The sequence below is a fragment of the Bombus pascuorum genome, chromosome 13 (assembly GCF_905332965.1).
Source record: "Bombus pascuorum chromosome 13, iyBomPasc1.1, whole genome shotgun sequence".
In the NCBI taxonomy this organism is placed as follows: Eukaryota; Metazoa; Arthropoda; class Insecta; order Hymenoptera; family Apidae; genus Bombus; species Bombus pascuorum.
In genome coordinates, this window is record NC_083500.1 from 6481725 (window position 1) to 6506506 (window position 24782).

The 24782-nt window shown below is 35.5% G+C and overlaps 1 protein-coding gene across 14 annotated transcripts in view; it reads right to left on the reverse strand.

Annotated features, from left to right (window-relative positions):
- LOC132913640 (liprin-alpha-1) overlaps positions 1-24782 on the reverse strand; it is a 45015-nt gene that overhangs the window by 9029 nt on the left and 11204 nt on the right. For 9 of the 14 annotated variants that reach the window (XM_060972110.1, XM_060972121.1, XM_060972120.1 and 6 more), the window contains exons 3-15: positions 5778-5879; positions 5518-5682; positions 5154-5228; positions 4954-5049; positions 3971-4168; positions 2713-3000; positions 2489-2632; positions 1694-1853; positions 1245-1606; positions 917-1159; positions 667-849; positions 504-596; positions 264-424 (exon numbers count right to left, since the gene is read on the reverse strand). In XM_060972110.1, the coding sequence (XP_060828093.1) occupies positions 264-424; positions 504-596; positions 667-849; positions 917-1159; positions 1245-1606; positions 1694-1853; positions 2489-2632; positions 2713-3000; positions 3971-4168; positions 4954-5049; positions 5154-5228; positions 5518-5682; positions 5778-5879 (2270 nt within the window). Of the gene's footprint in view, positions 1-263; positions 425-503; positions 597-666; positions 850-916; positions 1160-1244; positions 1607-1693; positions 1854-2488; positions 2633-2712; positions 3001-3970; positions 4185-4953; positions 5050-5153; positions 5229-5517; positions 5683-5777; positions 5880-24782 lie in introns of those variants that run through there. The other 5 variants (XM_060972112.1, XM_060972115.1, XM_060972114.1 and 2 more) reach the window with 5 other exon arrangements.

Below are 24782 nucleotides of genomic sequence, written 5' to 3' on the forward strand. Positions count from 1 at the left end.
GGACTTTGACAATTTATGTATTATTATCTAGGCATTAATCAGTTGAATGAAATAGCATATTTACGATATTCAATACACATAAAAGACATCTTGTTTCCCAACAAAAAACTTAGAGTCCTCATTGTGAGAGATGTGATTGCAAAAATTTTGTTTATAATACATTATCATCGCTTTCTCAGATAGTGCTCGTGTAGTTCAAGCATTGGCTCCACAAAGAAATCCGATGTTTGTTAATATCGACAAATTGAAAATTAAACACATACCTTCTGAGTTCCTCTTGACTGTGAGCAAGTGCCTGTGCTACCCGTTCTAGTCTGATCGATCGAGCAGTCAACGGTGAAGCTGCATCGCTACCACCACTTCCTGCACCACCAGTGCTGTCTCTTTCACTCACTGAATGCAATTCTTCGCCTGATAACTGCAACTATAATATGATATAAAAAATTACACATATGTCAATGCTACTACCTTACACATGTTGAATTGTGATCACAGTTATTTACCTGGCTTGCAGGAAGGGATTCCGAAAGTTGACCCGGACTAGCTAAAGAGGCAGCATATTGATGGAGATGCGCTGGGGACATTGATGCTGGTGCCTTCAAAATGATAAAAATATTGAAAATATATTTTAGAATGATTAAGGATTATAAAGTAAACGGTACTTACCGTATGATATTTATGTAAATAATCTCTATTTGGACTATGATGCGATTTTGGAGTGGATCGTCCACTTAATGGCGGAGATGCCCGTTCGAGACTTCGTCCTCTGGCTAACAAATTCATATGTTCAAGACTACCAACCCGGGACTCCAACTCCTCGGCACGCGCTTCGGTACTTTGCTTTTCTTCCTTCATCAAAAATGCACTTTGACATATTGATATATAAAATATGGTATAATAAATAACGTCTGATTACCTGGATTAATCTAATTTCATTGTTAATTGCATCTAATTGTTCTTGTAACATTAATGCTAGTGTTTGAGCATCCGTATGTCCTGTAGGACTAATTACATCAGCTGCACAACTGAATAAACTTTCGTTATCTCCGTCACCTTCTGCATCACTAGAAACATCAAATGCTTGTTGTACATTTGCAAGGACATGAGCTTGCTGTAATTTTTCCCATTCTTGCTCTGCTAAAGTGCGCGCTACATAATTCTAAAAAATTAAGAGCGTGTTATTCAGAGTTTTTTATTATATATTTAATTTTTCATATACTAAAGTCTAATCTTTTATGTGCTACCTTTGCTGGGTCATCTTCGATTGCAGGTCGTTTACCCGTTCTTCTTGGTAAAGAATGAGTATCAAAACTACTATGACTTGCACTCCTAGAAAAGGAACCTGGATCCACTGCATTGGGGGACAAACTTCGAGTTAGAGCATCTGTTTGTTGAATATTGAATGCAATTTCTTGCTGAAGCATTTGCCTTTTTACATTATCGATTTCAAGGCGAGCTTTCCCTAATTCCTTAACTATTTCGGCCTTCTCATTTTGAAGATCTTCCGCAATCTTTCTAGTCTTTTCCAGTTCTTGCGTGAGTGCATTTTTCTCTTCTAATGCGTGCATCCTTTCTTTTAAATGTACTTGCAATCTTTCGTTAGATTCTGAAGAAATAAATCAAAGCTAATAAGCACAAGAACGTATTTGTTATCAATAGTGTAATTACTTTACACAATATACATATAGATTACCCGACAAAAGTTTATCAACAGTTGTACTAAGCCGCGTATTATGCTCCTCATTCATCTTGAGTCGTTGATTGACACGCATCACTTCTGCATTCTTTTCTTCAAGTTGCGTTTCCAACCTCTGTATTCTATCCTCTGCGCTGCCGTGTCTTTCTTGAGCCTGCTTATTAAATATTTCACACAATTAAAATCAATGCCTGCAGATATTAAATTTAATTAGAGGTGAATTCATGAAGATATATCTATATATATTAGATTGTTCTTTATTCTAAATATAATCTTCCAGTAGAGCTAACATGTAAAGCTAATGAATTGAATTGAAGAAAAAAATACGTGCCTAATACAAATATGTCTACAGAAATGTGATAATAGCACTAAACTACAAGTTATTAACAAGCTCTGAAAATAATCACATTGATTGCTATGTTCGGTATATTTAGTGAGTAGAAAGTAAGTAAATTATTTTACAACAACATTCACCTTTGTAAGTGACGCGATTATCATATTATATTCATTAACTTCATAATCTTAGAAGAAAATTAAAAAAATCTGAAGTATGTTTATTGTTTGTGTGATATGTGAGTAGCCATGGCCAATGATGAAGAATGTAACAGGGAAAACATTGCAAAAAATTTAATATGTAAACTGAAGTAGAATGAAGACTGTTTTCAAGAAAAGACATTAAAGGGGCAAGCATTCTCGACATAGGTACATTTGGAGGCAGGGAGTATCGATAGAAGTGCAGAGGAATAAGAAAAGAAGAAATTGATGATACGACGACTTAATTCCTCTGCGTACCTGGTTGGGCCTCCTCACCTGCGTCAGAGCCTCCATCCTCTGCTTTAATTGCTCTTCCATTTCTGGTAACTTAGCATATTGGGCTAATTTTTGTTCTGCGAGTTCTAGTTTCTCCTGTATCGCCGCTATTTTTTCTTCTTGGAGCTAAACATGAATTATATAGAGGTTTAAAAAAGAAAATTAAATTGACATAAACTGTAAATTTAATATAGAAGAGCGATTACCTTTAATTGAGCTTTCTTGTGCTGCAGCTCTTGCTCCAGCTTTTCATTGAGATCATGTAAACTAGTGGACTCTCGTTGAGCATTAAGATAACGTTTTTCAAGAGTCGCTATCCTCTCTTCTTGGTCCTCTTTTTGGGCAACATTTTCACGTAGATCTCTCTGCAGTTTGACATTCGTTTCTTGGGTTTTCAGAAGGTCTTTCTGAGTCTTGGACAAAGTTTCTTCCAACTCTGCTACTCGGCCACTTAATTCGGCTACCCGCCGCTGCCATGTGCTCAACTCTGAGCTCTAGAATAATTGTTATAATACAATGTTAATAAAAGTCGATGTGTATCTAATATTCTACTTGTATGTGTACAGAAAGAGTATTAAAAATTGTGTTTCTCATATGCACTATGTAAATATGTACATCTACACAAATATGTTTTAACAAGGCATTATCTCTCTTGTTCTGCTCTTATCTCTGAGATACTATACTAGATCTAATTGAAATATATACTATAATTGAAGTTGTAAATGTGTTTTTATATTACATGGGATGTTTTGTGTCAGTATATATATACGTCACATTAATGATTAAGCCGTTTATAAAGTTTGCTTGGGAAAAAATTCATTCTTATTCATTAGATCATGCGAATATGGAACACACATTATTAATATATATATATTCATTCTACAACATGCCATAGGCGCCAATGATAATATGGCACATTTAATGAAAGGTAAATTCAAGTTGTGCAACATAGTATTATAAAATCGATCTATTTTTTCTGTTAATATTTCTTAAAAAATCTCATTACAATATGAAAACAAAACACAATATTTCAGTAATTGCTTCACGATTATCATACTCTATAACATTTAATGAACATAGTCTAAAGTTGATTTAGAAGATCTCTTAGTGTCGTGTATAAATGAAAGCGCTTAATGATATTATCAAAGATAACAATTTGTTATTGTATTTCAACACCATGCAGTTTAACGGAGACACTCTAAGTCTCTATGTTTTTAATTCAAGAATGGCAATAAAAAATGTTTTTCTGAACTTATGTAAATTTGCAAATCGCTTGAGGTGCATGCAGAAGAAAAAAGGGGGGAGAACGAAGAAGAGTATATTCGTTCTGCATCTCAAAAATATCAACAGTCAGGGATGCGTTTTATCGCACGAAACGTTCCACGATCCATCTACCTGACTGTTCCTAAATCATTGAGAGAATCATACATACGCTAAGTAGTTCGTCGTGATACTTTTTCATACCTGCTTGTCGAGAGTAGCTTGCAAATCTATTACGCGCGCCGCAGAATCCTGGTCCACAGGATCGAGACTGCCATTGCTCAGTCTACTTTCGATCTCTGTTGACTTCTCCGTACCTAGTTTTTGTACTGACTGCTGCAGTTGTTGTTGTTGCGGTTGTTGTTGCTGTTCCTGCTGTCCTGCTGCCTGCTCAGTCTCATTCTGCCCGATCATAACACTACATTCAGAATGCCTCGCTCGCATTGCCTGTCCTGCATCGCCGCGCAATTCCCAACAACTACGTATCTATGCAGCTATGCGACTAAACCACTACCGTGCACGCTATTGCGAATGCATTTTTATTATGGATGCAACGATCGAGATGAATGACAAACAGATGGTCAGTTTATCGGTACAGATTTGAACTCTGTTCAAGGATGACGTTGCATGATTTCCTCTGATCGACGCATAGAGTGTCATAATTTGAAACGAATTGGAAATTCTGATAGAAAAGGGAAATTGAATGAAACGTGGAATAATATGATTGACAGTAACTATTGTAATTCTCATTGTGACATATGAAAATCACTAATGATCAAATGCTTCTAAGATGACACAGAATATACTCTTTAATCGTTAAACACGAGCCAAGGGCTAAAATCTGTGACCAATAACTTCGAAATCAATCAATATCTAACGCCGAGATTAGAAGCGTATCACAGATAGAGAGAAAGAGAACAAGAGGATCCGATGACGCAGAAAACGAACTTTATCACTCTATATAAAACGGTGTGGCTAGGTGAAATACTGAATTATATCAAAACCATGAACATGCAAAGTGAAAAGATCGCATAAATACAATTCACGACGCTTAAACATGTTGAACACATTTTTCATGTATTCATGATAAATATGACTGTGAAGTATGAAGGAGCAGTGTTATGTGAAATATTTGTGGAGTGCATTATGCATGGGTGTGCAACAACGTAAAGATATTTCTCAGCTACCTTGTTCTGTTGCTGCCCATCTTCCGCCTGTCCGTTCTCCTTGGGCCTATCTTCTATATTTTTAGGCGCATGTCCACTTAATTTATATTGCTGGAGCTACGAATTTTTATTCAAATTACAAATATTATATTTGTTACACGATTATTAAACACTTCAGTAATTAAGTATTAAAGAATATACAAAATTAGTTGAAACGGTACCTCTTCTTTGGTAATAGCTAGCTCTTCTTCCAAGCTTGTATTCCTTTCTAATGCAACTCGTAATCGTTCACGCACCTGAAAATTAGTTGCTATTAAAATATCTTATAATTGATATTATAATTATTATATTTTTCATTAATGCATTTCCAACTACATTATATTAATATTATATTCTCTTCAACTGGTGAATCGCTGCATTTGGTAATTTTATAGAAATTTTGCAATTCATCATTCTTGTATCTAGTTCACAAAAAATGCAACGAGCACCAGTTTCAGGGCTGAACGGGAATCGTGATTCTCCGTATCTCCCCTCAAGGTTGCCAATGTGTCAATGTCGTCAAACAATGGATCAGAAAGTTCTTACTTTCTCGTCTAAAGCCTTGTGGTGCTCGAACAGACTTTTTAGAGCTTTGAGCACTTCAACTTCGGACGATACTCCAGATTGCGCGGCGGCTTGCCTCTTCACTACAGTCATCCTAAGCGATCGTTCATGTCGGGAAACCAGGCATTCCAAATGCTCGAGCAGAAGCTGCGGAAGGCAATAGAATCGTCTTGGTGAGCAATGTCGTAGAGACAAGTACCGGCTTCAATCTATAAGATGCATTAGTAGTCTGTTCTACGTACACGAGTATTATTCCTTTCTGCTTTTAACTCCGATATCTCTTCTTCTCTTTCTAGGATACTTTCACGCGCCGCTGCGAGCTCCTTCGTCAACTGAGAAAAATCCTGTAATTAAAAAATGCATTTTATTTACATAAAAAGCTACGGACACCAGTGAAACGATGCTAAATAATAAAGTATAATAGTAGTTTTGGTTTGTTTGTAATAAATAGTTTAAGAAATCAATAATAGTTAATAAGAATAAAATTAAAACATCGGTAAGTAAATGTAAATCCATCGTAGAGAACATATGTATAGAATTATAATTGTAAATAAATTGGTTTAGTATTCGCCGGAGTTCATTTCGAATAATACTATTTTAGGAATGATATTGCATTCCCCTAATATCTTTTTACCACGGCGCTTTGTATAGAGATTAAAAAGAATAATGGATACTGTATCCTTGAACCATAGTCCACTGTTTTTTATCATTTTTACACGATATAGTATACCAGATACTTCTATATCCATATAATAATAGAAGTGCATTAAATACCCTTCACTGATCAAAATCGGTTTTAACCGTAACGTCATACAATATGATAAAAAGAAATTTTCAAGATTATTTTTAATAATTCAATAAGATGAAAACAAGGAGAAATGAACATCTGATTATTTGTAACAAAACGATATGAATTGAAGAGAAGTGTAGTGTAATGTAAGAAGATCTTAGATCGTTTCAAGTTTTTCAGAAATGATGATCAAAGTGGTCCGGAGTCAGTCTCAGCGGGATGCTTGATAGGGAAACCGCACTTTCACCTTTTTCATTCAAGCGCGTTTTATTCACGCCTTCGAACGTGTTACTTCCGCTCGACACTCCAGCACAATGTTAAATCTTTATTTATAAATGCTACCTCGATCGATATGGCCTTCCCCGTTGAAACAACATCGACAGCTGCTTTGCACTTTAAAGGAGCAAACAGCCTCATCTAAATTTATGTCGCTCCTGCTTGCCCTCGCTCCTGTCCCTCATTGTGCGAAACTTGGGAAAACTTGACACTTACAACCATTATTTTTGGTATCAGAACAACAATCTCGAAAAGAAAGAGAAAATTCTAAAACTGAGTATAAAACCCGTGGTGCACTTCTTGTATCACATTTAACATAGTATATTATAAATTTATGAAATACATTGTGACAAAAAGAGATAATTTAACAAAACGAAGCTCGTTTTTCTAAATTTCTTTCTCGCTTAACAATTTGAAATTTCAGATATCTATAATTTTAAAATCTCTTCAAGTCTTCCGAAAAAAGAATACCCTGAAGAATTTATATATCTTCTCTTGAATGTTCCAATTTCCGTTACAAAACCCTGCAGTAAGTAACTTCTTTCAAGTTTATTGGAATGATGAAAATTTGGAATTTCAGAATCCAAAAAAACTAGAAACTAAAGAATACAAAAAAAGATACAAAAAAAGAAGAAAGAAATAAAGAAAGAAATAGATATCCAAGTAATCTATATGATACAAAGGAGAGAAGATATGAAGATATAAAGATATAAAAGAAGGAAGGTATCTAAAACACGCCTGTAACTCGAATATCGTATCCATGAGAGTAAAAATTGAGCTACTAACACAGATTACATAAAAGCTGTTCGGTAACGAGCAATAGTTTCACGTTAAAACGGAGCAGAATAGACAAGGCTGGCCGTTCAAGTGGTTAGATATTGTCTTTGAATGAAGAGATATCGATGGATTCGTAAAGAACTCATTAGCCAGACGATGGCTGATTAATTACAGCCGACTAGAGAATCCTATTAACACATCGAATGTGTGCCGAACGAAATCACCGGGAAATACGACAGAGTGAAAAGCGGCTACACAGAGAAGGGATCCAATTTGCATACTGAAGTTCAGAACCTGAATTATTCCTATGGGATCTTGAAATCACGCTTGTCTGCAATTAAGCGAAAATACTGTGCATTATACACACACAATATTTGCTATAGTTCTGAAATCAAATATTGAATTATAATAGATTTAGAAGCTTTTGTATAATTACGGTAATTACTTAAGACTTCTATATCTATAAGTTCCTTATCCTTTTGCCTGCAGATACATTTTAGAAGTTCGACGCGGTGATATCAAATATGAGAGTAAATTAATGATCTGTTGGTGTTTACCGGTGAGACATTTAAGACCGAGACAATTAATCATTACGAATGGTAATGAGAAACTAATACTCAAGGATTGAGGAAGGATGATCTAATTACAGGTATATTCTCATGAATAAATAGCAACGATAAAAGATAGGCTAATGCTTAGTATTGTTCGATTTAAGCTAAATTAATGACGCTCTCTGTCCATTTATACTAAACATTCGATGCTCGGTATCTTCCCATTCCAACAACCCTTACTTAAATTATTCAATAACAATTTCAACGAATCAATATTTCTTTTAAATTAAATTATATTATATCAAGTTAAAATCAACAACCAAAATCCATAAATTAACATGTTCCACACATTTAAACAACGTGAGTAAATATTGTACGAGAACAAATACTGAATCTTTAATTTAATGGATACTCATCAATTACTTCGAATTGACATAACAAGCAGCGAAACTTCTGACCTTTCTAGACACCCGATACCTGTATTTAAACGTAATTGATCGATACATTTGCCAGCAAGGCCGAATCGATTCATTAACAGCTCCGTTCCATAGACAGAAAGAAAAAGAAGTCGGAACTTTTTTTCTACAATTTCATCGTGCAACAAGTAGGTGAAAGAAAGAAATTTTCAATGCATAATTTGTGCCAGCAATTAAAACGAATTTTTCTTCGTTTTTTGCGCTAGAAACGCGTATAGCTTTTCATACATTCAAATATAAAGTCTCATCCGGAAGAATAATTAACGATATAGTATCGTTATCTATGTTTCTCACAATTTCTCCGGTATTTATAGCGGAACAACTTTTAATTTAGATGATAATTAAGACTGGCATATGGAAGTATAAATTTCTTCGCGATTTTCAGATTGACCGTTTCTGTTTAATATTGTTTCTTAAAATTTTTAACAACTCAATCGCAACGTCTTTCATTAGAATAGACATTCCAGCAAACATCAACATAATTTTAGTAATTATCATCATACACTGTTCGAACCCATAGCTCTTCAAGTTTAGCGTGACTTGGCTTATATGACTGCAAACTTCAATTTAAATGGCTTAACGAATTTAAACAAAACTTGAGATTAAGGAATCTTTCACTTTGAGTATCTGTAGCGGCACACGAGTTAGAGCACAAGAGTGTATCAAGATCATTAGGATACACGTAATGTAAGAATTAATAAACTCGGAGCAAAACAATGTCGCCGCTACGTACAACCATTGAACAAAGACGAATTTGAATTTTCTGACTGTCCCCCCACCAGTATAAATAAGCGGACGCGATTGCAAGGAAATGAGTTACAGTCAGTTGTCGATCAGTTATCAACCAGTTATCAACGAATTATCAGTGATTTAATTTACAAGTCATTAGCGATCCGATTTTATTTATATACTGTCTTAGCGAATCGGTTAGTACGAGCGCGTCTTTGCGAACATTATCTGTATACTAATTTATCATTTTAAATATATTCGACGGTTTCAACAATCCTCTACACATAAACCTCTACAAATTGATACCTCGATGTGAGTTGAACACGACTAAACAACCTCTACATTGATGACACCGACGTGCGAAAAGTGAACATTCACAATGACGAATAGCAACAGACAACTTCGTACAGAATTCACAGACTCAAACGGTTCAAGACTGCACTGGGAGTTCGAGAACGAAGAAATGGGCGATAGAACGCCGTCTTAATTCTATACGGATCTGAGGAAGCTTGCCCCCTCGTCAGCCTTCGACGATTTAGTGCTGGCGACCTGGAAGGAACACCTCCCAGCGAATACTCAACATGTACTAACTGCACTGAGGATAACGGAAACGAACGCCCTGATCAAGGTGGCCGACAACATCCACGGAAAGCAGCCGGAAGCATCCGAATCGCAACAGCCCGACCTCTGTTACTTCCATTCCAGATCCGCGCGAAGAAGTGCCGTTCCCCAGACACCTGGAATCAGAAACGGGACCTACCACCACGACGAACACGAAACGGCGTTTCACGGTGGCGGACATTAGCACACCTTTCATCAGCGTGGACTTCCTAAGCCACTACGGGTTACTGGTCGACTCTCGAAATCTACACCACAGCAACAAGATCAGCAACCTATCGATAACAGGATACACGGACACGACAGAGGCTGTATCGAGCAAAGCAATCGTCAGTGAGTCGACGTATCACCGACTTCTCGTTGAATTTTCGGACGCGACTCGTCCACTCGTTCGGTAGCGACAAAATACGACACAGTGCGGTACTTCATATCGAAAACCACGCCAGGCCCTTCCGTCTTCAACGAACCTCGCCTCTGCTTGACGCGAGCAATTGAAGGCGAGATTTGAAACGATGACCGAGCAAGGAGTGATGCGGCCAGTGAAAAGTCCATGGGCATCACCTCTGCATGTCTACGATACCGCGGCGACCGTGTGTTGAACGCCTGCATCGTATCAATAGGTATCCACCTCCGCATATCGAAGATGTCGCGCAATATCTGCACGGATTTGACAACAAGGAGCCGACGCTTTACCCCGCATCGAAACGACAAACCCGCAGATGTCGAACTTTCGCAACCGCACACGAAAACGGCGAGTGAAGTCGTACAACGGTATGTACAACAAAAGAAAGACTTTATAAACCAATCTCAACAAATATAAAAACGTTATCACTGGTAGGGGGGTGATGTAGCGGCACACGAGTTAGAGGACAATTCAAATAATGTTGTTGTTTTGCCTTGGAGTATCAAGATCGTTAGGATACACGAAATAAACTCCGAGCAAAACAATGTCGCAGCTACGTGCAACCGTTGAATAAAGACGAATTTGAATTATAGTATAAATAATAATAATAGTACAAATAAGCGTACGCGATCGCAAGGAAATGAGTTACAGTCAGTTGTCGATCAGTTATCAACTAGTTATCAACGAATTATCAGCGATTTAATTAACGAGTCATTGGCGATTCTATTTTACTACTTATACACTGTCTTAGCAAATCGGTTAGTACGAGCGTCTTTGCGAACATTATCTGTATACTACTTTATCATTTTAAATATATTCGACGGTTTCAACAACGAGCAATCTCGTCCATTAAACCTCACCAACCATCCTCTACACATAAACCTCTACATATCTGTCATCATCTCTCAATTTATAGACCCACCATGAACTATCTCAACATTCTACACTCTCATATTGATACAAGGTGTCTTACTATCAAGAATTACTTAAAAATTATCTAGTTTCAACTGCTGTCCAACATATATATTTCATATAATAAAAGAGATATCGCGTTTCTTATCTATTTCTCTTGATAAACATGTAAATTATAATATCTGAATCAGTGCTCCGGAGAGGTTCATGCACTTCTAACAAACTGCAGCTGCATAACTCTTGGAGTCCGTTGTGCCGTAGGCGTAAACTGTATGTCCGCACGCGAATTTAAATCTCATCTTACGTACGCATCGCGTTACGCGATCGATATCGCTTGGAAATTATCGCTGTTCCGATAGTGTGTTCCCGGCGACATCGTGACGCAACCATGGAATCGATAGATACACCGACCGGCGAAATTCTATTCGCCACGATTCCTCCTTTTTCCCCATCACTTTTTTTCGTCTTTTGCATTTTTCACGAGGCAATTTGCGTGAGATCGTGTTCAACTGGCTGAATCTTTCTCCGGAAACGATTCGTTGAACCTGTGATAAAGAGAATATAGATTTGATTTTAATTCTGGAACTTAATGTTGGTTCAGAGACCTCGTTGGTTTAAGTACTAAAATATAACAAATATAAGAAACCAGTTATAATTAAACTCAGGTAATACATCTTGAATGTAATTGCATTTTATTTTAAATGTAATTTGCTAAACTTAGGAATTCTTGTGTGATGTATAATAATATTTTAATGTTTGTACTACTGAAAATTGTACATCCAAGATACAAGAATCTGCTTTTTCAGTAGTCATAAAACACGTCAGGCACGATTGCAGTAGAAACTTCAGTGATTAATTTTTCTGAGTACCGAAACGAAGGAGAATATTAGTTCTAAATGTATGAGTCTCGTAGATGGTATAATCGTACAACTTTTCCTAGGAGTTTAATTTCTATTAATTAATTTCTTTATCTCCCAAGAATTCAAAAGTTCTGATTGTTCTTGCACCTGTTAACAGGTTGCTTGAGAAACCTACGGACAGCGATGGAACATTTCCCTTGGTGAAGAAATAACACTTGAAACCCGCTATAAGACACTTTCTACTGTCAATTGTAAATAGCACAAGTTCCGCCTCTGCAAATTACAGAAGCGAATTAAATTAATGCGCAACAGCATTCGAGTGTACGATTTATTTCTATAAAACTACGTGCATGTTCTTTCTTTGAAATTGTTCCCTATAATTATACCTGAAAACATCACTCTCTGTATCTAATATTTTATTGATCATCAAAATTATAAATTTATGATACTATTATGTGTCATTAATAATTAACTAACACGGCGATTTTAAATGGAAACACATTGAAACTGATCGGTATTTATAATATTTGGCCTTGCATTATGCAATTTTGCAAGACTGAAAAGTAAATACCACATTGCTAAATTAATGATTTTCTAATTAGTAGTTACACACAATAAAAATGTTTAGTAAGTATAAGAAAATGAATAGCCAACTATAATGTGCAATTACAGCTTGTTAGAAAGAAAGAAGCACAAAATTGGTGTAGCCAGAATTCTCAACAATTTTAGTACGACATCTGGTTCACGCAGAAACTCTTACTGGCCAACAATTACTCTGATTATCCAGTTAGCTATGTTTTCTAAAGATTCCCGAAGAAACGTAACGGGATGGTTCCGCTTAATTTCTTGCCATTCAACCATGGAAAATAATTAGACCTATCCGTAGCAAGTAATAATTAAGCATTTATTTGACTAAATGATCTACTTTCGCCTAAACTATAATTACCCGAATTTGTTCGTTCATTTCTTCGGATATCTAGATATGCGATCATCGGTTTATTTATATCCACTGCACGTTCCATTTTCCAACATTCTCCTAACGGTTGTTCGAGAAATGACAGGCCTAGTGGGAAATCGCGAGTTCGTCGCTAGGAATCGCGCAGACTCTCGTCCCGCTTGATTATTATTATCAGTTCGAGACTGTTAGGCGATATAGGTCGATTCAAAAACGATGTATTTTCTTCCAGTCGCGGGGAGATGCGATCGCGATGAAGCGCGTCAACGGGAGTCGTAAATTCCCGTTACGATTATAACAAAAGACACCGCGAACAGGTCGATCCCCTTATTTCTTGTGGGATAACAGGGGTGTTTGTTGTGTAATAAAACTGTAATCAACAGTTTTGTAAGATTTATATTTTCAACAACTTATTACACTTAATATTGCGCCGTGTCGGAAGATATATTTGATATAAACAATTGATAGTGGTGGACTTGTTAGTTGCTTCGTATAAGCAGAGAGTAGATTAAATTAATGTCGCGTAAACCGTAGTGAGGATTAAGTTTGCAGCAACAGGATATGACTACGTCGAAATTGAAAGAACAATAGATTTGTCTGATCTAAGTGTGTAGTAATAGTAGATGACTGCGCTAAGATTGAAAGAATAGTAGATGAGTGCTCTAAGGATAAGACCGTTGACTTGACTACACAAAGACTGGAAGAATAGTAGATGACTGCTCTGAGGACAGAAATTTCTGCAATTCTGCCGTTCAAATAATTCTGAAACATTGAAATATATTTGTAAATTCTAGGAAATTTTATAAACTCGGCAAAGAAGCAATTATGCGGATCGATATACGAATTTAGACATTTAAGAAATTTGGTGAATAGATAAGATATAGGAGAATATACTCTCTTCTTTGTAGACTGAATGTGAATTAATTAAAAAATCATGAGAAAAAATATCACGTTTAAAAAGTAAACGACGTCTAGATAATGTCAGAAGTCGATCCTCTTCTTGATCCAAAATTAAAATTTGACTCATTTCTTCAAGATCAAATGCTAATGAGATACTTTTCAGGCCTTTTATGCGCTCAATGTTCATATTTTATATTGTATTTATGGTGAAAGGTTCACGAGAAATTCTCGAACAGAGGGTACAGATTGCACTCGTAAATCTCACGACACCATGTTCCCATCAAGCTGAGGAGCCTTTTAATTCAAAAAACCACCAACTCTCCACTAACAACTTGCCGATTATTTTTAGCCGGAGAACGTTGCACTGTAAAGCGTATTCATACAAAGAAACTTTGTCTTCATTATCAAAGAACATTCAAATTTTTTAACATGAATAAAAAAGTCATACCATATATCCTTATTCTAAGCCAAGAACAAAAGTTTTCTAATAAAAAATTTAATAAAAATTCCAATAGTCAATATCACTGACAATTTTTTTATCACTGAAGAGACGAAATTCTTCTCATTTTCATTAACTGTACTGAACACAACTATCGAGTTCTAAGCAAAGAAAAACGACGTCGTGAACTAAGGAACGGGGACAAGCTGAACGTGCCAGATACAGACGAAAGCCAAACTCGATTATTGCTCGAGTTGCAATGGGAACCTATAAATAGTGGAATCCAAGACAACGTCGGGGATGTTATCGACTCATGAAAGCTTGACGAACGTGAAACCGTGCCTAAAGTTTTATTGGGCAGGTAAAATTTTTGTAACATCGACGTACGGGGGATTAAACTCGCTCTGAAGAAATGGAAAGAAGGAAATACGGATCAGTGGATCGCAGAGATGCGACCAATGTGAATAAAATGCATCTCGATCGGTATTATGTACTCGTTAATGGGGACTTGCAGAGAAAGAAAACCCGGACAGTTGGAAAATAATCTACAAAGATGCAATATCTCCGACTAGCTTGAAAACTGAAGACAAAAGAAGCGAAATCTGACGTCTCGGCAGTGGAGATACCTTGTGACACGAAAATATAGGACACTCAACTAAAACAAAAAATAAAAAAAATTCCGTATGTTAATATGAAAATGATGGTACAGTAACTTTAATATCGTCCTTTCTGACAAATTTTGTCTCGTTAGATTATTAAATTTTATTTAGAGTTCAAATTCATTAGATTTTTAAGACTATAAATATTTTCTTATATCCTATTGTTACAATTCTAATCAAAAATTTATTAATCCAACACAATTACTAATTAATTGTGAGCGTTTTTAATAAAGAATATTTTTCATTTCTGAATAAATATTGTTCTTCGAAATGAAAGAATTAGGTATGATCCAAAAAACATCATTTCCTCATCTCCATACAGGTTTTTCTCTAAATAGCTAATTAAGTATAATTGGAGTAGTCGACAACGGTATGATACCGAAACACGACAAAGTAGGGAATAGAATCGTCCGTGAGGAAACATTATTCTCTCGAGAGCGAGATATTTAGCACAGCCGAGGAATCTCTCTACCTATAACGTCGCATTACTATTTTAATAGTATGAGCTGGAAGTATGTAATGCGCAATACCTGCGTAATAATGAGCGACCGTCACTTTATTCCGTGACTTGATAATAATCTCGTGTCTCGAGATAAAGAATTATTGTTTCACTATTAGTAGTCTCACGATGTTCCTCCAATTTATTTTCAATTATTTTTACGTAATAATCCAACTGTCCCTTTTTAACAAACAATTTTACTTCATAGATAAGAATATGCATTGCATTGTTTATGTTCGTCATCGATTTGTATTTGCTTCTTCAATGTCTAGAAACAAGAAACAGTGATTCAGCGTAAATGTAATTTGTTACATATCCTATATCATGGTTACTTGATATGGTAAACAGATAAGTAAGTGAATAATAAATAAGTGAATAGAAGAAAAGGCCAATAAGAAAAAGATATCGAACTATTACAAGTCCAAAGAACACCAGAATTTTTTTCACAGAAATTTAAGTTTTAAGCTTCTCTAATGGTTATTAAAGTAGAATCTACTGATTTAAAAACAATAGAGAAAAATAAGAAGATTAGTGAAACATAAAATATTAATGTAATTCTAAATAGACTCTTGATTACAACATCAATATCTCCAAGAATAAGAGTAGGCAGAGAAAGCTATAATATAGCTATACACGTTTAAGTATGAACATATACATAGTTCAATAATGTTGACTGAAGAGTTACGCGTTGATTGCAGCAATGACTACAACTTTATTGTTTAATTGTGAGAAAGAAGAAGTAATATCCTCGTACAACATTCTTAAAGACTTAAAATCACCTACGTCAATGTTAATGAATTAAAACTACTGCACTAAAATACCGAATTAATTACCATAAATCAAGATTCATCAATTAACCAAATCTTTCATCAGTTAGTATTTATCAGCCTATATGCTTCTCTGTTTTTATTTTAAAGCATAATTTCTCTTCAGTGACCGTTCAAGTACAGCGTAAGCTCCAATTAAACGAAGCACGAACTAGCCATACTGAGATTATCAGGATCTCGAACTTTCAGAGCAGCCATTTCAAAGTTTATGCCAGATCGAGTACACGGAGAACCCGAAATCTGAAAAAGCAAGTAGATACACGCGATGATAGAGTTGCATAAGTATGTAAATACAAGTCGGCTGCATAGTTATACGTATGTTTGCGATTGAATGGCCTTTTGGTATCGTGCAATTTGCATTCTTAACACTTGCACGCCGTCAATTATACGTGCACAATAGCACCTCGATAACGTTAAAGGAACAGCCAAAGGTGTCTCGCAACAATTATAATTTTCTGCATTTTCGTTAAATATTCGATCAACTTTTAACTTCCTTTAAATCTTCTTACAGATAGATATCTTCGACTCGATACAATTATCTAAAAAATAATTATAATAAGAAAATAATAAAATAATAAACTTATACTCTGTAACGATATTCTAATAACGAGATGCAAGGACAACGAGCGCGAAGAGTATACGTATCCAAATTGGATTCAGCATTTTTTGCCAGAACTACTGAAAACTTCATGTGAAATGAAGAAAGGTAAAAAGCTGAAGAAGAAGGCAGCGCGTTCTGGTAGACGAACAAAAACAAATAGTCGGATAAAAGCGTTACAAAGAAGGAGAAAGAAATGTGAAGAGGGCGTGACGAGAAGGGGTGGAACACGTTGGCCCCATCTGAATCATCACTGCACGCGAATGGCTTCATTCATACGCAAATTTAAAGTACATTCACGTGAGGCGGTATTACGATCTATACCCTTCGTTAGATCGATCATTCTTTACAACCGACGACTCCTCTTCCCGTTCGAGTCAACTTCTGTCGACAGTGGTAAATTCAAATTACTTACACGGATTTTGGCTAGAGCATTCTACATTTTAATATTTAATTATTATAAAAATTAGATATGATTAATATAAAAGTTAGAAAGTAAGAAATTGGAAGAGTAGAAAAACAAGGAAATACGAAACTTGGAAACTCGAAAATTTAACGTAAAACTAGAAACCCAAGGAAGTTAATATAGTGCGAGAAACCTAGGAAGCTAGGAAAATTAATATAAACTGAGGAACTAGAAACCCCAAGGAAACCACCTCAAATATTTCCTTTTCCAAACTACCACTACAATCCGTTTCAAAAAATTTATGTATCCTATATCCTTACTACTACAGAAATTCAGAATTCAATCTTAAAAGCGCTTCATTAAAGTTTATAACAGCCATAATATTTGATTAAATTTTCACAAGCTCATAATATTTTATAAGTTAAATATTCTATAGTTAATATTCCATAGCTCCATAAGATAAAATATGACAATTAATTAGTTCCACAGTACCATAGAACTGTTGGACGTGTAACAGCTTTTTTAAAATAGTTGACCATTTAATCGTCAGATATGCGGCATGAGGTGTGGTAGAAAATCATGTTCGGCCAGGTATACGATCGAAATGATGGACGACAGCGGCGCGGTTTGTTTAATGGCACCTACGAAAAGGAAAGTGCTCACCCACGCATCCTATCTGACGGACATTACGACGGCAGGTTACAAGTATCGGTCTCGTGTTTCTTGCTAATTAAACGTGAACGCGAACGGATGTAAAACATAAAATGTGGCAGATAAGACCAGATAATCTTTCAAAATCGTGGTTTCAAAAGGTACAAAGCTAGTGAATCTATTCTACTCGACTGTTGAACTTTTTATAGATGTCATTGATGTCACCACTTTCTTGTTACAAAAAGCATACTGAATACGAGATTATTAATTGCTACAGAGGATGGTAAACGGAAGTTAAATTTTCATTAAAGAAGTCTAAAAATTAAAGAATTAAGTGAGTCAAAAAAAAATTGGAAAACATATTATAAAGATATTATAAACAAAATTAATTTGGAATTTAAAAAACAAGGTAAATATGATAAATTTAATGAGAAATTAAGAAATTAGAAAAGTTAATTAGATATTTAAAAGAATAATTCCTATCCTATTTTATCATAATTATTTGACCCAGTCTCAAGCTTAATCAAAACTTTAATTTTCTCGCAGAACAAACGTGTTAATGACTACTATCCACAATGGGCTCTCAGCTCAGCAATGCAATTTAATCGCCGACATTTTCATCGATGATAGCCATCAATCGTAATTAACTTTGTAACTCTCTATCTCCCTAACGCATTATCAAAAGAATCGATTGTGTTTTTAGCAGCTATGTTCTGTATGAAATAATTTGTAATTAGTTACACTGACAAGTCACGGCGATGACTAATCGAAACCTTCTCTTCTCATCTGTGGTTTTTTGACGCTGCTTCAGGAGTATATCAGTGTTGCCCTTAAAGGCTGCAGTTCTATTTGCTCGGCAACTTACGACGAACAGTTACCAGAGGAGCATAATATGTACCAGATGTTTACCGTTTGGCTTAGCTACTATGCAAATACCAAGCTCCTTCATCCAACTTCCAGATAACATATCGCTTGCTTATCCAAAGAAATTTGTACCACTAGCTATCTTCTGAGAGAAACTGGAATTTTCAAAGAAATATACACAGTTAAAATGAAGTAGGTAATAGATCAAAGATTTTGTGATTTTCATTAATTTTCTAAGAAGTGCAAGTTCATTTGTAAAGATATTATTTTGGAAATCTTAAGATTGTTTCCTCATAAAAGATCAACCTCCATTAATTGGAATATGAATATGATTATCTTCAGTTTTTAATAACAAAGAAAAATATTGACTAATAAGAAATGTCAATCTTTTCTTCCTTAACTTTAAGATTCTTGTCCCTGAAGGGATGAAATTGCGAGAAGGTAAATGGAGAAATAGATACCAGGCGAATCGTCAATGCCAATACGCGGACAGATTCGAGGAATGTGAAGGGAAATCAATATAGCTCAAACTTCTCTGACTCAGTGACACAGAATATCAGTTCTACCGGTTTACGTGGAAAATGGCTAACGAGCACAAGCTAGTGTAAGGAAATAAAATAAAATATGAAAATTTATACTAAAATATCATTCGATCTGAGAATCTCTATATTTTTAGAGTTCGTTCTTTATAACAATCAATCTCCTAGATTACACTAAAAGAAAGCTCCAAGTTTCACCAAGAATATTTAAGTTCCATGTAAGTGCATTATCAAATCCACAAGTTTCAATGTTCTAATTTTAAAATACATTGTATGTATTACATTAAATGTTACATATAATTTATATCATAAAGGGTTGAACTTTAAAGTTCTTCATCGATGAAGAAAGCCGTAGTTTATCTAAAAGAAAGGAATGAGAGATGCAGGATTGCATGTACCAATTGCAACTTTTAAAAGTTCCTCGAGAAGGATGATCTTCGAGTTCGCACAATCGCGCGCGATGAATTCAGTTCGCACATTAAGCGTATAACTGGGAGTCGTCGGTAATAACGTGGTGGGTGGATATGAGGCTAACGTTCCAACTATGTACGGCGCTGTGTGTCTTGCAAGTGCACTCTAAACAGATGGTTCTCAACCTGTATCTTTGTGGAATGCGTCAATTCCATACTAATTACGGTCAATCTAAAAATTATAAAAATAAAGGAATATTTCAAATAATGTTTTTTAATATTGCAGAATTAATGTACCTAGGCTTTTTCATTATTTCTACATATATTAAAATTCCTTTTGCCAGTGGAGAGTGAAATGTTAGAGGAATAAATGGAAGGAACTGATCGGTCACGTGACGAAGCAAATAAAAAAAGATAGGTCAGCTATGTGGCACCGATTATCGGGGATCTGAAAAATTGGGCCATGTTTTGTTCGAGCTACGTATAAAAAGCTCGAATGAATGTTCGAACGAGTTCATCCGACTTTGTATCAGGACCGATTTCCATTCTTTTCTTTCTTTGTTCATTTTAAACCAAACCATTGAATAATTAATTAAATTTATATAAATTAAGAGTGGTTCGTGCAATTTAGTTGAACAAACAGATATTTTTACCCATTACGGAAACCCGTAATGTAGTGCCTTTCTACAACCACCATCAAGTTATTAGTACTCATAAACAGGTCATTCGGCAGCCGCATAACGATACACAACGAGAAATAATGTATGTATAAAAGAAATTATGATAATTTCATTCATATCAAGCTTTAGATTGCTTATAATTAGTTATAATACTTCACCTACATTTTTACCAATATCTAATTCCAATACCTACAATCCCCAAGAAGGATCATTAAACTTTTGTTCGCTTCCAAATTCAACAGCTACGTAATTCTATATTGATCTCACATTAAATTTCATCCATATCTAACACGAAATTCCATTTACATACATCTTCAATATCTTCAACAATATCATTATTTCAAAATAGAATATGTAATTCTAACACCTGCAGCTACGAAGAAAAATCCTTTGGCAAAGGCTTTCAAAGGCAAGTCAAACACAAGATTTTATATTCTGTTTCACTTATACACATCTTGAATATCTTCGATAGAGGTATCATTTTCAAATGGAACATCCAACTTTAACACCTACAAAGACAAAAATAAAAGTTGTTAAATTCATCAACTTTCCAGCTAACATTCGATTGGTGTTAATTACCACGTCGATTAAATTTCATCTAGATCCGGACAAAGCGAAGAGAGGAGCATTGAAAACCGCTGCACACGGCCGAAGGCAGCGGCGTTGCAGCTCGTTGGCGGCGCGCGCGAGTAGAGAGAGCTACTACTACCGAGTAGTGTGTAAAAGGCGAGGTTCATTCATGCGCCGCCGGCTGAGTAAGGTGGGGTGGCTATTGATCGTCGAGCGTATATCGCGTATACCGGTGCATTGCACCCGTTCGCCTCGTTCTAGAAATTTTTACCCCAAACTCTCTTCTGTGCCTCCTCTCTCCATACCGCGCCTACCCCGATATCGTCGCTACGTTCTTCGTCCTTTCGCCGATTTTCAACCGGATCCTCGTATACGCCGATTCCTACCAACCTTCTGAAACCGAATAATCAGCCCTATTCGGCTGGGGATCGATAAACTTCCCGGGGGCTCTTTCCAGGCTTTCCACTACCTCCAAGAGAGCTCATTTTTACATGGTGCATGACAGGAATGCTAACTTTTGGTTGATGATGAATAGTATTTGGAAAGGGTAGATGTGTATTGTAAGTTAATATTTTGATAGTTTTAGTTGATGCATCACTTTGTAGCTAATTGTTAGTATTTTGTAATACTGTTCTTGTACTTATCAACTATTAATATTTTTAAGTAAATGTAACCAAATGTGACTTCAATATAAAGTTGATACTACAAAGATTGATAATATAGATAAATATAAAATTAATGCATTCTGGCTTAACTGGATTAGTATCTTTTCATTTGCATTCTATTATATCTTTCCAGATATTCATTTGTAATATATAGAAAAAAAAATCAGAGTACCTAATTATAGTTAATTCCAATAAAGATTACAAGAATTGAGAATAAAAAAAATGTATCAACTTACAAGTATCTATAACTTTAATTTTATATAACGTGAGCATCACTGAAATTATTACCGTGTGTTCATCATACCGTGTAATCATACCTTGAATCACACCTTTCAGTAAATAGTTAATTTAAGTAACATCTGATCCAATCAAGTCATAGTCTACAGTATACATACTTCGCAGAAAGCAACATTAGTACACATAGTATAGCCTGCGATAGTATCCAGTAATAAAATCTAACAGAATCATAATAGTTTGAGCACGTTCCACTAGAAAACCAAACAAACGAGTTGAAGAAAAAAGCAGCAACTCGGAAAAGGGGTGAGAATTTCGAGAGATCCCAAAACTATTTCACCCCGATCTGAATTTTTTCTCGACGGAGGGTTGAGGCGACCTAATCGCCTTTTTCGCCTCGCTTCCACTCTCTTCCCTCTCTTTCTCACCCTTTGCTCCCTTTTGCACTCCTTTCCCTCCCACACTTCCGCTACACGCGCCTGCAGCTTTTTGCAACCCCTGGCCGGCATTACGTGCCGAAACTGCGAGCAGGTCAGTTTTTTCATTGCTCGATCGTCAAGTATATACTTGTATCTGTATGCATGTGTGTATGTGCATTTGTATAAGTATGGTAGTAAGTACGGGAGGGGGGAGAAGAAACAAGAAGAAAATGGAAAAAGAGAAGAGGGGAAGAGAGAGAGAGAGAGAGAGAGAGAGAAAAGAGGTTCCACTCTCAAAAGTTTCCCACCCTTGCTTCTCTCTAGCCCTTTCTGCGCTAGACAGGACGAAACTTTCCGCAGCATTACAAATGAAACGGTCTTTGTGTCGCGTTGCCACAGCTTCGAGATCGCTCCAAGCATGCTTGGCAGCGAACCCTTTCTTCCGGACAACGTTCCGCTAGGATTGTTCGAAAGAATGCCAGAATATTCCGGCGAAACTGGCGGTGATTTATGGAGAAACGCGCCGATGCTAATTCAATCCCGTTCAAGATTATTTAGGGTGAAGATTCGATTAACCTTTTGTTCATAATTGTTCCTTTAGCAGGTATTGGTTCCATCTTTCCACTTGTTGGACTTTAGTCAAAGATAGTTTAAGTAATCTGTATGAGGAAACGATGCTAATTGCTATTTCACTCTGAATTAATTAACTTGACAGTTCAAACTATTTCGATAATTAGACTTTCACTTTCTTCATGATTCTGTAGTTTTCCTGTTTAAAGAATTATTTGATATTATTTAGTGCAAGAATAGTACCTTTCTAGCCATGCTTGACTCAATTAATTAAGCAATTCATAAACACCAGTAATTAATGTAATTTATGAATACAACTAAATAAATGGATCTCAAATAGAGATTTGTTTCATCCTCGAAATATCGTAATGCTATATTCTGGACATGTACTCATGTGCATTCTGTACATTTTTGCATATTCAAATTTCCCATAAATGGATAAACATCTGCGATCTATCTATGTAGAAATTGGATATTTTTTTCATTTCCACATCCTCAATTTTCATTTTTTTTTTATTTATCTTTTTAATTATTTTCTATACATTCATCCCAAATATTTCAATTGCAAGACTATCGATTTTCTTATGTTTGATGGAACAAGTACAAGTAAAATCATGCTTGCCTTTCAAAATCTAATATAGAAAGGTTTTCACAGTTTGATCGGTCATCGTGATTAACTGATCCCCATGGACCAAACCTAACGATATAAGAAATAGGTTCAACCATAATAAAGAAGACGTTCGGATGTCGAGTTTAAAAACTTAGGGGAAAGAATCGGTAAAAAAATCGCGGAAGGACAAAAACAGAAATCACGTAATACGAGCCGCTCGAGTGACTGCCCTTCGTACTCCAATTGCTCTGAGACAGCCTGTAATCCAGCATACATTACATCAGAGATCCACACCCAATCTCCATATGCGTGGAACGCAATATATCGTCGATAAATACAGGATGTGTTTCCTAACAAAATATATACACTGTACGAGAAGTTGTTTCTAAAATAATAATCTGAAAGCACTTTTTGTTAAAAATTGATCTTTCAAAGTAGAGACTAAAGATGAAATTTAATTTTTTAAGATGGAAGAAGAAGAACATAAGGAAGGACTTATTACTTATTATAGATATCAATTATGGAATAATACGAGAAGGATTCAGCATAGTAATATATTTCTTAGAAAATTGAACATGCAGATTCTTATTTTCTCAAACTAAATTTTCACAGGTATGAAGAAAATTAATGAAAATTTGAATTTTTAAATGAACTTTAAGATTTATACCAAATGAAGAGAGAAATTATTAATTATTAGAATTTTCAATTACTGAAAAATTACAAAATATAAAAATTCATTTATTTCTGACAATTCTGCTTTCTATTAAAATATATGTTACACATACATTCTACGCCCATCACGATGAAAATTTCCGAATTGTAACAAAAGCCTCAACAAGCTTGTAATAAGCTTTTAAGAGATTAAAAGGGAAAATAATATTCTTATTTCTGTGAAGAAATTTAGGTTGGAAGACAATTCAGGGAGGTCTGAAATACATACGAATCAATTAGCAAACAGATGTTTCGCGACGATGCAGGTGGAGACGTTCGATTTTCTCTTGCTAATCAACTGGAAGCAACGAAGCCGAAGAATTCGAGTTGTTAGCTACCACTTAACAACCTGACACTCAACACCTTTCGATCCCTAAATGAAAAAGAAGGGAAAATCGATGGCTGATACAGGTTTTCAATCATTACTCTGATCGTCCCCGTTTAAGCGATTTAATCGATACAAAGAACCGATTGCTTCTTGGAAATATTGTACAATGAGAGAAACCATGTAGAATTTACATCTCATCGTTGCTTTTTATCTCATAATGATAATTAAATGGTAATTTCACTTATATCAAAGTACATACGCTTTATGAAAGAATCTTCCTTTGAAGTTACTTGTTTTCACAGAAAAAAGACAATAATATTA